Below are 20,510 nucleotides of genomic sequence, written 5' to 3' on the forward strand. Positions count from 1 at the left end.
CTGTGCCATCAAACTCCTAAACAGCTGAGGAGTTTATTACCAGGAAATATGTGACGTACTGTTTACATTCTCAGTGTACACATGCATAACTGCACAATTACTGACTGCTGCACATGCTGCTCCCATGCAGCATACATTCTCTATTGTATTCTTATATATTTTTATTATATTGCTGCATTTGCTGCTTAAAGTGTCTTAAATTATGTGTTACTTATTTATCTACTTTTTATTTCATTTGTATTTTGTGGCATTCATGTGGACAGCAAAGTAGGATTTTCATTCTATAGGGAAACACGTTTCATAACTGTGCATATGACAAACACTTTGACTTGACAAACCGAATAAGCTCTATATAAATGCAGGCTGAGGCCCACAGGTAATATGTGCTCAAGTGTAGCAGCATTGGTGTTTGACTAGATTGCTGTTAAACTCAGAGAGGGCCTACACCTGTTTGCCATCTTGTCTTTTGCTCAGGACTGCTAAGCCAACTACCTTCACCTTTGTTTCCATGTTTCAGTGAACCTGGGCCAACTCACTGGGCCGACTCACAATAAGTCAGCCTTTAGATTCTTTCCTCAGACACCTTATGACTGTGCAACAACAACGAGGTTACTGCAAGCCAAGATAGCCTTCAGTATGGGGCATGTCAAGACTGTGCAATCATGGTGTGGAGAATCATAGCGCTACGCTGTAAAACCTCTCAGAAATGGCACATATGTCGTCTTGCACCAGACAAGTGTATTGTTCATCATTTCATTATGTATTCTGATTGGTGTGTAGACAAGGGTTGTAGCAGTAGTCACACTCCTGGAGCTTCAAAGCACGTCAATGAATGTGCCTCACATTGCGATCAAGAAATAATAACTCAAAATGGTCACTGTATATCTTAGACATTCCAAACTTCAGTAATTCAGGGAGAAAACAGACATATTTGTAGTCCTGACTTTCCCAGAACATGTTTCCAGTGATAAAGAAACCCTGTGAAATTGTTTAAACTTTTGTTTACATTCAGTGCTTCTCAAAAGATTGCATTGTGTGTACCCTCTGGTTGCAACTAATGATTAATTTCATTTTTGTTTACTCAGACATTTATTTCCTAGATTAACTGTCTTATCAACAAAATGTAAGACAACAGGGACATTTTCTTATTTTACTTTCCCAGAGACAAAAGGTAGCATATACAAGATCCCTGTTTTGACTGACAGGTGTTAAGTTCCAAATAATATAGAAAAACACATTTGAATCATTTAAATTAGACAATGTTTGGCAGTTTTGCTTGAAAAATTACAGTTAATTATGAAAATAATCAATGATCAACTTTTTTTTGTTAATTGATAGGTGAACTAATTGTTTCAGTTCTAGTGTATCGCCTAACAAACCACGTAACAAGGCAATATGTCTAGAGGCTGTTTGAGGAAAGGTTTTTAGCACACGGCCCACTAACTAAAAATTTTCCACCTTTCAGCGGGTAGTTTTTTAGTGATCCGGCTCCATCTGCTGGTGAAGGCCACAAGAAGTTCTGAAAGCTCCTGAGTAATACCGGAAAATTGGCCAATCCAGAAATGATGAAGCTCCTATTTCCAAAGTCACTGATGAACTTTCAAACTCAATTTGCTCAAAGCTGTGTATCTGAATCGTAGCCCTAACGGTGTCAAGGAAACCTGCACTGTTTACAGTACATCAGACAGCATTCGTCTTCTTCAGTGCCTTTTGCTGGTGCATTTTGTTTGTTGGGATTTTACTCCTTTCACATGATTAGTGAAATAGTGCAAAACCATCAGCAGCAAGGTGTGTCACATTGCCGGCATGATTGTGCATGTATACGTGTACCCTTGTGTGCACACAGAGCATGAGATACAAACAAAATAAGAGCCTGAAAGTTAATATAGTGATGAACAGAATAACAGTATACACAGAAGAGAGACAGTAAGATGCAGCTGTATAGGAGGAAAAAAGAGAAGCAGGGAGGCAAAGTGGGAAGACAACCGCAGAAGGGGCTGGGAGGAGACCAGAGAGTGGCCTTGCTTCGCAATAAGAGGATTATGACGCAGCCTGATAATCCTCGCACAATTGAGCAGGACAACAGAGTGAGCAGACGTGTCATTCAGCCCTCCAAATCTCATCCTTAAAATGAGGCTAATTAGCAGCTAATCCTGACCACTGCCAAAATTACCACCATTTCTAAAGACAAAGTTTGAAAAGGATAATCTTAAAAAAAGGGATAGCAGAAGTAAATTAGTTTCTTCAGTTTTGGTCCGTCCTTTATGAGCCTACAGTCTTTCCCAGATGCTAGTGTCTTTGCTTAGCTACTGTAATACATTAAAGTGTGACCTACTTCAAACATTGTCTTGTCTTTTGATTTCCATTAACATGATCTGTGCAGTATTCTGCTGATCTGTTTCAGTGATAAATATAAATCTCACAAAATGTATTCCTCAGTACTCTGCTTTGTAGTTTTGTTTGGACTTTAATGGGAACTTTTTTATTCAGGTGGTTAACTCCTTGTAATCTTTTCTGTTTTAACTGTTACGTCATTTTCTGGCTCTATCAGGCCAAAGACTCTGAGAAAATCAATGTGTCGTCATTTAAATGACAATTAGCTGACGGTGGAGTTAGTTATTTTGAGAGATTTGCTTGAATGCACATCTTCCCCCGCCAAAGAGAGCTATGGATGGTTGACATATTTGCATACTTCTATCTTTCCCTGATTCAATTTCACAACCAGACTCTTTTTGCAAACCGATCCCAGTCTGAAAAACCAATTAAAAAACAAAAGGAGTTTTCTAGCCACCTGAAAGCTACTTTGAAATAAGAAAAACAGTTGAAGATAAATTTAATAGCTACATTTGACTTGCTAATAAGATGTCTTTATGTAACGTATCATCTTTATGGAGGATAATGATGGGCATTATTGGTTATGACACCGTCCCAATTTCAGGAAGATCTATAAAAGCTGTTCTTCAGGTCAGGATTTGGGTGGCTATGTGAGGAAAAAAAAATCATTCTTAGCAGAGCAGCATGCACTATAATTGTACATGAGACTGAATTATGGTGCAGCCAAGCATCTGGTGCATGAAAGGGTTAAAAGAAATATGAGAAACTTATTAAGGTGACTCAAAGGTAAAAAAAAGTGAGAGGGGCCACAAATTTAGCATTAAATATGAATATACAGCACATTAAAAACAGTGAAACCCAGTGAAATGAGAGATCGTGTGGGTTAAATAGTATATATATTATGAAAATGAATCAACCCAAAGCCATAATTAGGAAATAAGACAGATTTTCTCCCCAGAGTGATTCTCAGGCATCGAGAGAATGAATAAATTATTAGCATTTTTAAAAGTGATTTTTGTGCAAGTACAGAACCAAAACTAGGGATAGAATTAAATTAACCAGTGACCCACAACCTTCAGATTGTCACACAGCCAGCCCAAATGACCCCGGAAGAACAAAGAGAGCACAGCATACCCGACGAGGAGTCGGAGGATTTTAGAGCAAAAGACCAACCATCAGGGGTCATTGACGCACAGTGAGGTAAGCGTAGCTCCACGGGCTTCAAAAACTTGAGACCATGAGGTCCACACATCACCAGAGGGCTGAGCAGAGTCTCTCCTGTGAACACAACCACAGGACACCGTTATTCATAAATTCAGGATTATCATAACTATATACACTCACCAGCCACTTTATTAGGCACAACACTTCAGCCATAACATCTGTTTATGAAGCTCAAAGTTTCCTTATTCAATTATATGTTTATTATTGAGGTCATAATTAAAGGTGGTGTTGTACTGAACTACATTATATTTAGAGGTTTCTCTATATTTTTTGTCCTCCCCAGTTATGTGAGAGGGCCAGAATATTAGGAACACATCTGAATAAATTGTTTCTGAATAGTATCCAACAACAGTTCTGCAAAACAACCATCTCAGAAATTAAATTACCACAGGCGCAAACTGATTAGGATTACTTACACATTGTAGTATTTTACACCACCACCAAATAAATGTATTAATATTTAAACTAGCAATAACTCATTATTTTGGCCATTCAGGGCAGTGGAAACAAGTTCTGAACAAATCACTGACATATTCAATTTGAATTTCTATGATGAACTTGTTAGTAAACAGCTGTTACAGCTGTTTTACACATCCAGCAGTGACAGACTGACACTATCAACCATCTGGAGTTGATAATTCTCTGGAGGTTCATCACTACAACAACCCCTTTCACATTGTTTTTCCATTGCCAGTTGATACACTGTTACTGTAAAATATGAGTTATAGATCCTTTAAGTGAAAAATCATCTTATAATCAGAACCAGAAGGGACAATTGCACAATCTCCTCAAAGGAGCTTTTAAATAGGAACAAAACCATATTTCCTAGTTTCATAGAGCATCCAACAATTTAGTTAGGACTAAAGTACCCCTCCAGCTTCTTCATTCTTTGATAAATTACCTTTCTCCTTATCGAGCGGGGGCAGGATGCTGTTGTCTTGACAGACCTTGAAGTAGATCTCCTGCTCCACGCCCTCAGGGATGGCGCCCTGTGGGATAATTATGCTGACACCTGTCTCAATGGAACTCAGGACGCCACCGTTGCAGTTGAAGATACCTCGAGCTGTTGCAACAACTGTGTGGCCCTCATCTTCATCATCACCATCATCCAGGGTGGTGGGGCTGGGAGAGAGATAAAGTTACTGTCACGCTCATTCAACAGAATGGCTTCGATTTAATGTCTAGTCAGACTGAGTTTGTTACCTCACAGGGATGGCCTTGGGCACAGCGTTGATGTTGTTGTGCTGGTATTTGGAGCGGTGGTCCGCAGTGCGCGAGAAAGTGTCCAGACCACTATCTAGGTCTGTGCTATGGGGCTGCGCAGGTGTCTGAGGCTTTACTGGGCTGGAGCTCCGGACCTGCTCCAAACACCAGGGGGTCAAGTGTTATACACAGTTTTGTTACATTGTTATTTCAGGTCAGTCTGCTCTCAGATTTTGGTTTGTTTAATAATTGGTTACACACATTTCACTTGTCCAAAAGTAAACTAGAAGCTCTTGCATCCAAATTACAAAACAGGAAAAACTGATTAAATTAAGAACACTATACAGTGGTCCCTCATTAATCGCGTGAGTTACGTTCTAAAAATAAGCTGCAATAGGCGAAATCCAAAATAGCCAGCTTTATTTTTTACAATTATTATAGATGTTTTAAGGCTGTAAAACCCCTCACTACACACTTTATATACTCTCAGACGATGGTCTTGTTGCGGACAGTTACAACCCTTTTTGCATCCTTGTGGAAACTTATTGCTGCTGTCGTCCTTATGTTATTTTCCTCCTTCTTTATGTAACGAACTGAGGATTCATTTATTCCGTAATGGCGCCCTACAGCCACGTAACTTCTACCTTCCTTTAGCATGTCCAGAAGTCCAACTTTTTGTGCGATGGTTAGCATCTTCCTCTGCCTTTTGGGTGCTACCGCAGGCGCCTTTGACGGTGCAGAATGTTTCGTCGACATTGTGGGGTTTGTTGGGAAGAAAACTTGCAAACATACAGTACAGCACTTCAGAGTCACACTGCTAGCGATCGAAGATTTATGTAAATTTGGCAAGCTGAACGCATTCTGTACTGTACAGGAGACACGGCATGCAAAAAGCATGCAAAATTGCACAAAAAAAACAAAAAAAAAAAATTCCGCGAAACTGCGAGGCTGCGAAAGGTGAACCGCGTTATAGCGAGGGACCACTGTAATCCTCTGCATTTATGTAAATTTAGCCAGTACCACTATGTTTATAGAAGGCTATGGCTATTGCCTATGTTATTCTTTTAATGTTTATACACACACAGTGCACAGTGATACTGATAATTATTTGTGGTTTTCAAAACAAAACCTTAAATAAATAACTTTCATTTGTTTAAGTACGTTTTGAACATTTTCAACACATTTTAACAGTACTGTGATAATATTGATTACCGTGATAACTTTGGTCACTATAATTGTTAAATTTCAATACCGTTACATCTCTATCTGAGCACTATGTTCTGAATTAAGCCCAGATGGAGTTCAACAGTGTAGTCCCTATTGTTTATGTGGCCCTCTCTGTAGAGTGCTGTATTACAATGTGTGCTGCTTACCTTTGGAGCAGTCTCAGGGTTGTCATTGGGCAGAAGGTTGTGGCTGAATTTAGGTGTGTCAAACATGCGTGTAAAAGGCTTGGCAGAGGTGGTGTAGGGCTTGGGCACATAACAGTTATAGTTGGTTGCCGGTGGGGCCCCGACGCTAGTGACCGTTTTTGTTGGCTGTTCACTTGTGCCATTAACTGGAGACTTCTCAGGGAAACTCTTGTGAGGCAGGAAGTTGGTCTGGACGGTGTCCTCTCGGGCTGGAGGTTTGGCTGTGGACGAGTCAAGAAGGTCAGCTCAAGCGCTCTGCACTATGGGTCTCTGAACTGTACTGCGTGTTGTAACTTTATTATTTGTATGGAGATCCTGACTGACTTTTTTTTTTATTATTATTTTGGTAAAAAAAGATTTGTACCTTCAGCTGAACGTTTGGGCAGTGTTGCTGGTGGCAGAGACGGCGTCACTTGGGGAACTGGTTCATATTTTTTCTCTAATGGACTTGGTTTCTCCACTGACTCTGTCCTGTATCACAACAGCAAAACATTCAATTTGAGATTCACAGTGGAAATGGCCAAAAAATAAATATATAAACCATAAAGGATGGTAAAAGTAGATGAAAGAAACATTGGAAAAGACACAATAACAACCTAAAATCTATATATCGTAAGGAAAATGCCATAGATGTTTCATGAAAATGTATTCAGAACAATTAGGAAGGTGGTAGAGAGTGAGCATCACCTGGGGTAGCTGTGCATTGCTTGTGCTTGTTGCTGGGGTTTGCTGGGGCCAGTCTGAAGCCTGTCAAAGTACGATAGCTGTTTCTTGTAGTAGTCCTCGTCCTCATCAGGATCGTAATGGTTGGGGCGCACAATATCATCAGCTGCCTTAGACTGCGGCTTCTGAGGCTCAGGGGCTCTGGGTTGGTATGAAAAAACAGTCATCCAGTGTGGAGGTGATGAGAGAAGAGCAGGATAAGAAGAGTGGCCAAAATGAAGGTGTCAATTAGGTGAAATTAAAAGGAACCAACACAATTTTATTACAATACTGCTCTAAAATAATGGTGAGTGAAAACAGTAACTGGGACATACTCTAAATATAGGTTTACCTAAAGGTTTTCTCTTGATCCAGGTTGCTCAGAGAATTTGCTTTAGGGATTACTCCACCTTTCACAGGCAAATCAGCTGCCTATAGGAGCAAAAACAACAAATCTTATCAGTAGGATAAAAATTTTTGAAAGTTGACTTTATAGATGTTAATTTGTCACGAAGTTGAAAAGGAAATCTAAAGGTTAAGCATACTAGTAACCACTGTAACTACATAAGCATAAATTCTAAATATATACAAAGCCAAACAGCTTACCCTGTTTCCAGATGACTCATTGGTTTCTTTGGCTCGGTCCACGGACACAGAGCGTTTGTTCTCAAACATCTTGACCCTTGTCAGGACTGACTGGGGCCACATGGCGGGGTCGTCCTCTGGTTGCTTGTCCCTGGAAGGTGCAGGCTTTGGAGAGACTGCAGGGGAAGGGAAGGAGACCTCTGCTTTGGGAGGAGGTGTGGGGCTAGTTTCAGAGTTCACAGGAGTAGGGTCGTACTGCTGAGGTTTGTAGCCTTTTTGCTGCTGTGCTGGTCCCTGTTTATAGGCAGGCCGCTGGACAGCGGGGTCGGGGGAACGGGCAGCTGAGGGGTATTTGCTCAGGTGAAAATCTTGATCATAGTGCAGGTCAGGCCCTGGAACAGGGGAGGGACGATCATCATAACGAACAGGCCCTGGCGGTTTACCATAGCGAGGCCGTCCATCAAACCCCTGTTGAGGTGGGGGTTCGTCGTAGCGGAGAGGAGGGGTGTACTGGGATTCAGGGCTGTCACCATATGGCAAATTGGAATTATAACCCTGGGCGTTGGCAGTAGAGAGTGGCTGGCCGTAGGGGTTCCACTGCTGCTGGTCGTAGTGAGGCATGCTATTCTCGTAGGGCAGGTTAGAGTCATAGTTGCGGTACTTTGGTTCTACGTAACCACCTCCACTACTGACATCATACCGACTTGGTGGGTGGTCGTAATCTCTGTATGGCTGCTGGTCAGGGTGATATACCTGTTGAGGGTTGTAAGTCACAGGCTTCATGCTGTGACCCATTCTCCCTGTGTTGTCTGTACTGTATGGATCCTTCTGAAACATCTAATAAACAAATACACAACAAAGAATAAGATTAAGAAATGCCCAGGATACACATACAGCAAACACAAATAATGTAATATGAAAAAATCTGTTACATTATGAGAAAAGGAGAATATTAAAACAAGTCAGTGAAATTAAATGCAGAAGAGGAAACAAGAAGGGAAAGACCTGAAATAGAGAAACTGAGAGGGCGGGGTTACTTGTCAGACAATATATTAAACAGAAATGACCACATAGCCAAACAATCACAGCACCTTAAGAACAATGAACCACTGCAACTCCAAATTAAACACTGAAATTAAAAATACAACAAAACAGTGGGATCAATTTTTCTTGTCTTTACTGACAAACCATGAAAATGTACAGTTAAACTCTTCATAAAAAAAAAAAATCTTCCAATAATCTGACTGTTCATTTTGGTTTCTGCTACATTCACAAGGGAAAATGTCACCCACTGTCTTGGTGCAATTATCAAGTCAACTTAAACATCCACAAGGATAATGAAGATTACAAGCACATACCCATGGTACAAAGAGATTTAAAATCCTGATATTTAAGAAGTAACCATTAATTGTCCATCCAGGTCAGGTGATCTTTGTACCTCAGCAATGGCTACATTTTAAATGCAGGACATAACATGGATAAAATGGATGGAAAATCAATGGCTACTTTTACAAAGAAACAATCTATTTAACCTGCACTGATAAATACAGCACAAACAGTAGTTAACAGAACATGTTGCAGCCATGCAAAGAAGATAAGCAGCAGTGAGGGCCACAGGATTTCCACTGTTCTTCTACATGTAGGCATATTAGCACAGCCATCGCCTCAAAACCCACCGTTGTTTACCAGCATCTGTTCACACACACACACATCTCACACGCACAACACCCCCCCCCACAACCTCTGTCTCTTCTGGGCAGCACTGTGGTCAGCAGTCATGCAGAGCAGAAGGATAGAGACAGAGAGAAGCGTGGCAGCAGGAGGTAGGTATGTAGATAGGAAGCAGCAGCACAGGAGGTCAGACCAAGCTGAGCTGAGCTGGACCAGGTCACGGAACATCCACAGATGGTCAGAAGGATACCTTAGGTTCGGAACTGGCCACTCCAGACTGTAGAGGTTCTGGTGTGATGCTCTGAGGAGCTAGCTCAGGGGTGGGCCTCCTAAGTGAGCCAGTCTCTGGCTTGGGGCTGGGCTGTCTGTGGGGAGCTGCAGGAGCCTCGTCAGGGCTCAGACCCCCTACAGTTTTTACAGTAACGCCGACAGCAGGGGACATTGTCCCAGCCAGGGGCTCAGGCTGCAGGGGGATGCTAGGGATGGCAGCGGCCTCTGCTTTCTGTGAAGTGGTTCAGAAATGTTTAATAACATGTGCTGACACAGTACAGCGCAGTACTAACAAGTGCTACTATCTTCATAGCCGCTCTACAACAATCTGCTCCAATGGCATGTGAGAGGAATTATCAGTAGGACAAGATTTCATTGTTCGAGAATACTAATTTGTTTTTAATTCTACGGTTACAATACAGTAATTTCTTTTGCTTTTCACTTTTCATGCTCATTAACACATCATGAGTCGACAAATGCTTAGATCTGGTTATAACAACGGCCAATTGGGTAATGATAGATACACTTCACAGTTACACTAGGATTAACACTGGAATTTCCAACATGCACATAACACTTTCTGGTATCATATTGTCACAGTCCCAATGACACTTAAAACAAAAGGTAGGACGTGCATATAAGTGAGTGCTGGTACAAACACTTGACACATTACTTATCCTGGTGACATCAGCAAAAGTCACACCAGTAAGACAGCTTGTGGTAATACAGAGTAGAGGAGTAACAGTAAAACTTCACGTTCTTCTTCTTTCAAAAATAAAACACGTTCACAAACATCAGTCAACGAACACATAGAGGCAATTTCATGAAATATATAATAAATATCTAAATATATAATAACTGCCACTGATATCATTTTGTAACAGTAGATAGACAGAATAACTGTAAAAACAAAGAAGTGCCTTCAATAGCGCTTCCAGAAAACCTTCCTAACGCACACCACGGCCTCCATACAACAGGGGAGATGTGTAGCTCTCAGAAACGCTACCTGCTGTGGCGCTGGTGCCTTGAACCCAGCCGGATCGATGCGGTTCAGGGGGTCTGGCTGCACTGTGTTCGGGTAGCGAGCGTAGCCAGGGGGCTCCTGGATGACAGTGAGGTCCTCACGGACAGGCTCAGAGGATCGGGTGATGGCAGGCCCCGTGGGTGGACCCACATCGTCATTCAGTGTTTCATCCAGCTCCTGGTCAGTGTAGGCTCCACCCTCTGTGTCAGTGTCCTCATAGTCAGATGTGTGGCGACTGTCGGTGCTGTACATGGAATACTCACTGCCTGGCGCCGACAGGTAGGACAGGCGGTCATCATGGAGGTCCAGGTCATCATCAGCTACCCCATCAGCCTAAGAAAGAAAGAACAGTGTACAGTGTTGGGCGTTTATGTTTTGTGTGTGTGTGTGTGTGTGTGTGTGTGTGTGTGTGTGTGTGTGTGTGCACGCGCGTTTATTACCTTGCCCTCTGACACCCACACCAGCTGATTCTGCTGCTGCTGGATTAGCTCTTTCAGTGCCCCAAACCAACCATCATTCATGTTGTTCAAGTTAATGATTGCTGAATACACAAAGCAAGGGAAAAAGAAAATAAACATCCATCCAATAAAATTATAACTAATAATTATTCAATTAGCATTTAGGCATAGCCCCAGCATAATTAAATGTTCATTTTAGATACAGATTTTAATCCATAAATGCTCTGCACTTGCAAACATGATGCCAATCATATAAAAAGGACTCGAGTCCTTTTTAAGTTGCTCTGGAAATTTTCCACTTGGGATGTAGTTAAAATTTTCTATGCCGCTGAAGCATGAATAAAAGCAGCCATTTTGACACAGAAGTGCAGTGTTCTTGAGTACTGTATATGTTTTGTATGTAGTGTGTAAACCACTCATGGCATGCTGGGTGAAGATATTTTAAATGTGAAATTAAACTGCTCTTCTTCAGGTAATAATTTTAGAGTATCATTATGCTGCCTTATTTTGAAAATAAAATTACAGATGTGTGGAGGTACAGATATAGCTCACTGTGTAATGGGTGTTTGGCACCAAACACAACAAGCGCAGTGTAGCCACCATCCATCTCCCACACTGCAGCACTCAGTTGTCCACTGCCTGAGAAATATATCTGCTCCCTATCAAACATCCCGCTCTCTCTCCTCGTGGGTCACCCATTTATCCCTCTCTCCTGTGCGCTGGACTCACTGGTGAAGAGGTGGTGGTTGTTCTTCCTTAATTTGAGGGCTCGATCAAACAGTTTCCTGGCACTCTTCCTAGACTCAGGGCAGAGGCGGGTCCTCATGTTCTTCACACCCTGCTTGGTGTCTGGGTTGAGAAACACCACAATCGGATACCACTGAGCATAGTTCAGACGGTCCACCGCATTAGGGGTGATGTCCAGCACTGCATGCTTGTCCTTCATAAATAGAAAACAAAACATACATGTGTTTATTGACCATTTCACTTTGACTAACACCATAATACATTTGTTTCCACATATTGTGTGCAGCAGATCTTGAACCTTTGAGGCCAGCTCATCAATCTGGACTAGCCACTACAGTACAGCTGCCAGACTAAAATTCACTGCTTTGCTGAGGTGCAGGCACCTAACAGTGAAAGAGTGCAGTACACCAGAGGGCAGCAGTGAGCTTTGCATATTTCTGTGGCTTGCTGCCATCTTTTCATTACCATAACAAATCTGTCAAAGGATGTTTAGCACTAATTTTATATTGAAGTGTGTGTATATCTAGCTTCACTCACTCGGTCAATGATCTGTTTAATGGTGTGCAGGCGAATGATGCCGGAGCTTTTCTGGTCAGGTCCTGCATCCCTGGGCTCACTCTCTATGGAAAACAAACAGTTACTGCATCACCTCAACACAAGAAATAAACAACAATAAACACAGGTAGTAGCCATTTAATTAGGCATCCCTATTACGTGCAGTTGTCGACTCCCATAAATAGAGCTGTTAAATACAGAAAAATAATCTCAGTACAGGAGAGGACAAGCGTGTTTATAAAAGCAGCAACATACTCAGGTCAAAATGAGAACAGCAACAAATTCATGCAACAGACATTAGGTATTTTGGGCAGGTTTATGGAAATTAAATTCAGTGTATAATGAATGTGTGCGTGCAACTGCATGTAACAGTATTAATTAGGAAATGTGTTATGTGAGAAACACTGACATGAAATATGCACATACAAGAGCAGGAGGGTCATTTGAGATTAATAAGAATACAGCATCATTATAAGCCTCAGGGTCTTAAGCAAGGATGTGTAGGAGGGTTTATGATTCAAAAAAGATAAGCAATGGTTTCCTGCCTAGACACATGAGGTTCAACAGAGTCATCTCACCAGGACGTCCAATAAAATAACGGCTTAAAGTGGGACCAGACTTAACTTCTGACAATCCAAATAGGATTTATAATCTGCAAACACTGGTCAAAACTATTGAAAACATTGAGAATTCTATAAATAAAAGATAAATATAGCCATGCATGCAGAGGTACAAGCATATGCAGCAGTAAAACAGTATAAGTTGTGACTCAGTAGCGTCCCTGCTTTTCTGAAATTTGGATGATAATTTTTGATTTGGTACTTAGAGGCTTTATTCTTCCATCCCTGCATTATAAAATCTTTCTCACATACACTCACACAGCACTGACAGCTTTGTATAGAATCTGGCACCCAAGTTGTGATCACTGTCACAGTTGTAGTGTAGGCCCACTCTGAATTGTAATCTCAATTTTGAGCCATTAAATGAGTTACAAGGACATTTTATACCGTTTATGTTTTGGTCCTGCACATACTGTCAAGTCTTATGTGCATTAAAAGAAAATCCATCCAGCAAAGCACATTTTGGTTTGAGAAATTATACCCATGTATGAATTCAATGACTGTAAGCATCACATAGCGAACTGTACAATAAAGAGCCTCAAAGAGCCATGTTGATATGCTACCACATCTTTGACTTTGTGTGATCTAATTTAAGCCAGTGCATCCACAAAAATAAGCAAATAAAGTCCACTGTACATGTGGTTGGTAAAACATTTAGAAGACCAATGCACAAATCTCAGTTTCCGCTGCATATTAAACTGCAGAGCTCAACATGCTGACTTGCTGTTGTCATTCTTTATGATGCATCCTGCACTCTGGAGGGGAATACCACTGAATTTAACTGTAAAGTTACATATGTCAGTGTGCAGTGTACTTTACAAGGATGAGTTATAAACATCTTTTATAACTAGGGACAAAAGAAAATATCACACTGACACACAGCTCTACGGAGACTTAGAGACTATAGAATGGCAGACAAAATGTCATTCATCACATTAGACACATCCGTTTATGAATGCTGACATCTTCCCAAATGTCTTCATATGTGCAAAATGTGATCTATAGTACTTAATCAGAAATCTGATATTTTCACCGATAATTTTGCCAGTTTACAGTGAAGTGCAAAGGCACAGGAGCAGAATTTCACCTTATAAAATGTCTAATGATGTACAGTTTACTACAGTCTCCAATTCACTGTCTGGGGAGCACCTGTGTGTTATTATGATATCACATTTCTTTAGTCTCAGGTCTCCTGTGATTAGCTCTTAAATCAAGTGCTATTCCCCTGTACACATTAACAATGCAAGGGCTACTGTTTAAAGACCTAGAGAATAGGCAGCTAGCCACCAAACACTGGTTCATAGATTATCTGCCATTCACTGAATCAAATAAAACAAACAAAAATTGATGCACTAAATGACATACTTTCCCCTCCTGGGTGTTTCTGTGTTTCTGAAAAGACAATACAGTTACACAAAAATTATTGTAGTTGAACATATAAACATAAAGGAATGGAATCACTTTTTGTAGGTCTGTATTTGAAGTATATATATGTGTGTGTGTGTGTGTGTGTGTGTGTGTGTGTGTGGATGTGTGTCAACGTGTGTTTGTGCATGTACTTGAAATTCAACACTGTGTTAAAATGAAAAACACACACCAAACATTAAATATTCTTGTAAAATAAAGAACAAAAACAAAAAGGAGGGTGTAGCTCTGCTTGTGTGTTTGCAGAGTGAAAAATAGACAAAAAGTTAGAGAGAAGCTATAAATAAACAGGAGAAATCAAAAACACAACTTGACCTACCTGACTGACTGACCTGCTACCTAATAAAGTGGGAATATCTAGCAGTAGTAAAAGTAATCCAGAGTTGCATATCTATTGGATACTGACTGCTACTGTGAATATTTAATGGCTGTTGAGAGGTTAGCAACGTGTGATGTGCAAATGAAGTCTCTGGTCTATCAATCTAAAATTCACAGTAGGACACTACACAGAATGTGAGCATTAGATCAGAGGGAGACAGGTACTTTTAAAACTTACTCGCTAGTTCAAAAACGTCTGGTTCCTCCCTGGCCAGTTTCTCCCTGGCCACATCTGCTATCGGCCCAAAGATAACCACAGGTCTTAAGAACCCAGCTGCACAAGAAGAAGACCATGTCATGGAGATTAGCATTATGTAACACTTAGAAAGACAACATTTCCTTAAATTCCACATATAATGCACGCACACACAATCAGTAAATATCTATGATCTGCTCCATTGGTCAGTTAGCTCGACTTCACAAGTGTCACAGACAACCTTGTGTTTCTTTATCTATAGGAATTGAAATATGAGAATCCCTTCAGTTGACTGCTGTAACTGTCTTGGCCTCTGTAGCCTTACCTTCCCTCAGCACCACCCTCTCATATGCAGGGAACTTGGTCTGAACTGGCTGGGCTGACACGTCCTCCCTGCTCTTACGCAAATTCCTCTTGGAGCTTCGCAACCCTCGGAATCTCCAGAAGTCAGCTCTATCTCCCCCTGGTGTTTTGGGGAGGGTGTACTGCACGCTAGACAGCTGCTCAGCCCTGGACAGTGAACAGGAGGAGTAAATTCAACTATAAGGGCCTCAGGCCTAAATTTAGGTTGATTGAAATGTTGTCATGAGGGTTTGAGCTTAATAGTAATAGAAATATTTTATAACTCAGTGATTTTTCAGCAAACTAAAGCTGTATCTCTTGTTAACATAACAGCATAGTGACTACAAACAAATTATTTTAAACATCAATTATTTTCTCGAAATACTGCGACAGGTTACTGTGATAAGCATTTCACTGAGGCTCCAGCACACAGTACAAACAGTAGTGCAGCATACAGTAAAATTTTGCTGTGAAATAACAAGCCTTATTTGTAAAACACTGACACACTTTCCACCATTAAAGCTTTGCATATCATGCATTTATAATAAAGGCCATTGTGTCCGTTACCTGAAATCACTGCATGTCAACACATTTTTACACGGAATGTGACTGGAAAACAAACGGGGCTAAGATGAGTGAGGCTTTGGGCCGATAGGGTAAGAACTCACTCCTGGTGGATTTGATTAATAGTGGTCTTCCTTTGATGTGTTTTTAAAAATATTAGTCTGAAGTCTGAAGGCAATTTCATGGTTTTATATTTGGAAAGAATATCAAGGGAGGATGGTTTAACTTGGCCGAGGAGCTGACATCTATCTCACAATGTTTAATGTAAAAATGCTGTGTCCTGCAGGACAGTGAGGAGTCTGTTTTAACACTACTGGAGGCTGTAAAAACAGGCCTGGATAAAACAGTGCTATAGGCTAGATTATGCTGCACAGTATACTACATATCCTCAGGCACACAGTCTTCAAAAAGCCCCCACACACTTAATCCCTCTGAACCACTGACCTGACACATGAGATGTTTTAAAAAAATGCCATAAAGTACTTTAAAAAAAAAAAAAAAAACAACTTCAATTTAAAACAGGCTTGGGTAGTGAAAATTCCACTTTAACAATAGTACAAAACAAATAATTAAAAATAAAATCATGATAAGTATATAGTAGATTAAACAAATGGAAAGGACCTGTGGCGAAAACGTTCTGTACCTCTCTCTAATCAACCACAATGCTTCTGTTACTTGTCTCCACCCTTACCCATTCAGGAAATTCCACAACAAGCTATACAGGTATTAAAGGTGTGACGTGAAACTTCTTTCACCTGTTCTTATTGGGGATGATGCCCCTTTCTACTTCCTGATGATTCTTGCCAATTCGGATGGCGAGCCAGGAGCCTAATTTGCCGTTGTAGAGCGTGTCGACTACACGGAACACCTCGCCCTTGTTGAAGCTCAGCCCATACGGTGACTCTTTTTCATATTCAAAATGTGTCCGAATGTAAAAGGAATCGCCCACATCCGATTCCACTATTCTCCGGTACACTGAAGAAAAGCAGAAAATACAACAACCCATAACATGTGCTGGTCTTGATGCCTGATGTGTTTACACTACTAACATAGGACTTTACACTGCCATCACTCACCATCCTTTTTCTTCTGAGCCAGAATAGTAACATCTTCTCCTCTTGGGAGATCCAGCAAAAAGAGCACAGCCTCCTCCCGGATGATGTTAGCAAAGTCCACATTGTTCACCTACAGATGCCAAACAGAAGAGTTTGGGAGAAAAAAATATTAACTTGTAGTACAAATGAAAGACTAGTGTTTTTCAACTTTAAATTTTTTTTTCTTCAACAAAACAAAAACTCAAGCAGCTATCATTCATCTCTTTTCTTACAGAATAATAGGAACAGTGGAAAAAGAAAAACTTGCTCCCTAACAGAATAAGAGTGATGCATTCCCCCTACAACCCTGCAGCCTCCTCCTCTGATCCCAAAGACAATAACTGCTGTTTATTGACTCTGCTCGAGGGGCGGCAGGGAAAGCAGAAACACATGGACTGAGTCGCTGAACCTCAGAAAAACACCTTTATCCTTCCCAGAAACCAGAGGGCTTGTTATCTTTATCACCGCTAGCAAACCATGACCAAAGGGAAACCACCTAAGGATGTCAAACAACGCCCTGGAAGTCTGTAAGATCTGTTTGTACAGTGGAAAGGACACGCAGGCACAAAATCAGATCTGCACTAGGGAACATAAGAAACTGTGTATTCTTTAAGAGAAACAGATAAGCCATAGGCAATTTTGTTTATCAGATAAATGCAGTTTGTAAATGTTAATGTCATGGGAAAAAACATGTGGTCAACCTCTGCTGTATAGTACCAGCTGAACTACAGAGCTCCAGAGTTACAGCAAGCATTGCCTGTTGTATAAACATGTCAGAATGGATCCAACACTGACATCAAGAGGGTTTTCATCATCCCATCAACAATGTTACTCTACTATTCAGTGAAACAGTCAGTCAACTGTCCCAGGGTCACACTGCACGAATGACCGCTATTGTGTCTTCACATTGGAAACAAGAGGAGTTTTGACACGAGGCAGAGCCCGGGAATGACTCACAGACTGAGTGATACATTGTATTGTATTCTCAAGATCTCTTTACACAAAAGTAAAACTATTGTGGACATGGGACCACATAGTTAATTATCTAAGTTAGGGTGGGCAGCTATGGCTCATCTATGTTGACAATAACACCAGATGTTCTTCCCACTATTATAGTGTGACATGGAAAAAAATGGTAATGGTTAATTCTCTAAAAACAATAGCACAGAAATCATCTCACAAGTTACATAATCCTAGGACAGCACGCAGCCATGACAAGGTACTGGAATTAAAAAATATACTTTAGCCACAGTCAGTCTTTGTATCTGCATGTGAATTGCACAAGTAAATGGGAGAACATATGTAGACAGCCCCGGTTACTGTAAAACCTGCAAATAACATGCAGCAAAATTCTCCCCTACTGCTGTGCTTTTTTCCCCCCATCCAAAACCAGCATATTTGATATATGACTGACTGCATAGAGAAAGAAGAGCACTAGGTGCACGAGAGGACGGTTGTTACCGAACTTTATAAACAGTCCACTTCAGTTTAGCCAGACTTTGGGCTGAATTATTTTATCCTTTTAATCCAGGAAACTACTGCATCTACTATAGGTGCTGTCTTTAAAGTAGTACATGAACCCATACAAAAACTGGTGAGGCATGAACAGTACATAGCCAACAAATTAAGTTTCTCCAGTTAAAAACTCTGATTCTCTTTATCACTCAGTACCATTTCAAAAACCACGTTTTGATGAAGCTACTGCAGAAAGAAAGTAGCAAACATGATGCTTAAGTGATGAAGTGGAGCATACCCTGAGAATCTGGTCTCCCTCCTCCAGGCCCTCCTTGGCTGCAGGACTGTCTTCTAAAACACCTGCCACAAAAATTCCCACATCGTTCCCTCCAGCTAACCGCAGACCGACACTCTCTCCCTTCTTGAACTTAACCAGCTTCATACTCGGCCTGTAGGAGAACAAAGGTAGATAGAATTAAGTAAAAATGTCAGCAAATCATGATTTAAAAACAATCACTCTAGGAGTCACAAAACACAACCCGCTTTTCCAGCAAGCAGAGTGTGGTTCAACAATAAAGCTATAACAAAATCCTGCAGTCTCTGATGTAATTGGAACTAAATTTCAGGCATCTTGGGCATTTACCTGAGAATACTGTCATCATGAGCGGCGCTGGGTACAGGGGCATCAGAAGGGCTGACAGGTAGGTCCACATCAGGCTGACCAGGTTGTGCATACACTGGCTTTGGTTCTACCACAAATACAAACAGTAAGTAGAAAAACATGAGTCAATTAAACTACAGCAGCATGCTAAGCCTTAATTAACATCTCTTTACTTCCCTGTACTATGAAAATAAGAAACATAAAATATGGTGAAAGATGAGATGGACATTAGAGACCACACTTATCCCTAATGATGGTGGATGAAGGTTCAGTACCAGGAAGTGGAGGTAACAGTTTGTCATCTCTGGAGCTGCTCTGGTCACTGGCCTGTGACAAGACGGCATCAGAGCTTTTGACTGGTGTAGATATGGTCCCCGGTTTGGATACGCGATCGTCATCTCGACTTCGAAGGCTGCAATAAACACAAAAAGATATGGCAATTCAGTATCGGTGGAATGTCAGTTTGTTTACATTAGTGGGTGCCTTAAATGACTGTGGCATCATTGCTGGCTTCAGTGTGTTTAAGAAATGACCTCATATGTTCTGTATAATATGTACAGTAGTTTTGTTGTATTGCTGACATCACCAGAAAGAGACAGACACTAAAATGAACCATGGGTTATGTGATAAAAGCACATGGAAAGAAAACTGGATAAGAAGATAATAAGCAATTAAAAGCAGGATGTGTGGTCCCATCAAATTCACCAGATTCATCCCCCATTTTTAAGTTGCCTGTTCTTTTCACTTGTATTTTGTTGAAGCAGAAGGGACTTAAATGTTTCTTAAAGATAAATATAAATTCATATTATACTGACCATACAATAAACCTTTCTAATAAAAGCACACATACAGAAAGAAAAATAAGACCAAGTCTCCCAACATAAACTCTTTTCAGCCATAGCTCCTGTTTGCCCTGGATAAAATGAACAAGGTAAAACTATGTGTGCGGGAGAGAGAAAGTCTAGCGGGCTATGTCTAAATGAGTAGAAAAGCCTCTGCTGCTTAAAACAATGGTTGAATTCCAAACTGATTACATGACAGACTACTGGCACAGTACTTCAAGCTTTTGTAGAAGAATGTGAAGGTGCAGCCTGGGCCACTAGCTCAACCTAGGAAAATTCTCCCATGCACATTCACTCCACTCCTTTTGCTCTGGCATTTGTCATGGGAAAATCTACATTTCAGACAGTAGATCTAGACAAAGACAGTACATCTAATTGCACTCATGTTTAAACCTGTTAGTTTTGCAGCTGCTGGACCCATTTACAGTATTTTCCACCACAGAATACCATTTTTAGATCCCTGAATTTGTCTCTATGTTCTCACTGCAATTCATTTTACACATAAACCTCATATGTGCATATTTATTTGTCAACTGCGTCAGTATCAGAAAGAACAATACTTCCAGGTTGCAAGGGAGAGCAGACGTTTACTGCACCTCTTGTCTGTTCTACGATTTTTCACATCTTCTACATTTTCAAGTCTTTGAACAAATTCTACAACTATTAAAATGCCTCCAAGAGGGAAAAGAGCTAATAAATCAGAAGCGAACGAGGATGTTGAAGCAGAAGAGGATTATATTTCAGCGGC

At 40.8% G+C, this 20,510-nt stretch overlaps 1 protein-coding gene across 14 annotated transcripts in view; it reads right to left on the minus strand.

Annotated features, from left to right (window-relative positions):
* tjp1a (tight junction protein 1a) overlaps positions 1 to 20,510 on the minus strand; it is a 107,253-nt gene that overhangs the window by 3,768 nt on the left and 82,975 nt on the right. For 7 of the 14 annotated variants that reach the window (XM_020606626.1, XM_020606633.1, XM_020606641.1 and 4 more), the window contains 21 exons: positions 19,196 to 19,332; positions 18,903 to 19,008; positions 18,558 to 18,708; positions 16,787 to 16,895; positions 16,466 to 16,685; positions 15,130 to 15,314; positions 14,787 to 14,882; positions 14,171 to 14,197; positions 12,168 to 12,250; positions 11,613 to 11,823; positions 10,866 to 10,966; positions 10,408 to 10,758; positions 9,382 to 9,633; positions 7,482 to 8,297; positions 7,228 to 7,307; positions 6,861 to 7,037; positions 6,538 to 6,644; positions 6,135 to 6,394; positions 4,762 to 4,916; positions 4,460 to 4,680; positions 3,469 to 3,612 (listed from right to left, as the gene is read on the minus strand). In XM_020606626.1, the coding sequence (XP_020462282.1) occupies positions 3,469 to 3,612; positions 4,460 to 4,680; positions 4,762 to 4,916; positions 6,135 to 6,394; positions 6,538 to 6,644; positions 6,861 to 7,037; positions 7,228 to 7,307; positions 7,482 to 8,297; positions 9,382 to 9,633; positions 10,408 to 10,758; positions 10,866 to 10,966; positions 11,613 to 11,823; positions 12,168 to 12,250; positions 14,171 to 14,197; positions 14,787 to 14,882; positions 15,130 to 15,314; positions 16,466 to 16,685; positions 16,787 to 16,895; positions 18,558 to 18,708; positions 18,903 to 19,008; positions 19,196 to 19,332 (3,989 nt within the window). The remainder of the gene's footprint in view (positions 1 to 3,468; positions 3,613 to 4,459; positions 4,681 to 4,761; positions 4,917 to 6,134; positions 6,395 to 6,537; positions 6,645 to 6,860; positions 7,038 to 7,227; positions 7,308 to 7,481; positions 8,298 to 9,381; positions 9,634 to 10,407; positions 10,759 to 10,865; positions 10,967 to 11,612; positions 11,824 to 12,167; positions 12,251 to 14,170; positions 14,198 to 14,786; positions 14,883 to 15,129; positions 15,315 to 16,465; positions 16,686 to 16,786; positions 16,896 to 18,557; positions 18,709 to 18,902; positions 19,009 to 19,195; positions 19,333 to 20,510) is intronic. The other 7 variants (XM_020606617.1, XM_020606609.1, XM_020606686.1 and 4 more) reach the window with 7 other exon arrangements.

This window comes from Monopterus albus, unplaced genomic scaffold (genome assembly GCF_001952655.1).
Source record: "Monopterus albus unplaced genomic scaffold, M_albus_1.0 scaffold4.1, whole genome shotgun sequence".
In the NCBI taxonomy this organism is placed as follows: Eukaryota; Metazoa; Chordata; class Actinopteri; order Synbranchiformes; family Synbranchidae; genus Monopterus; species Monopterus albus.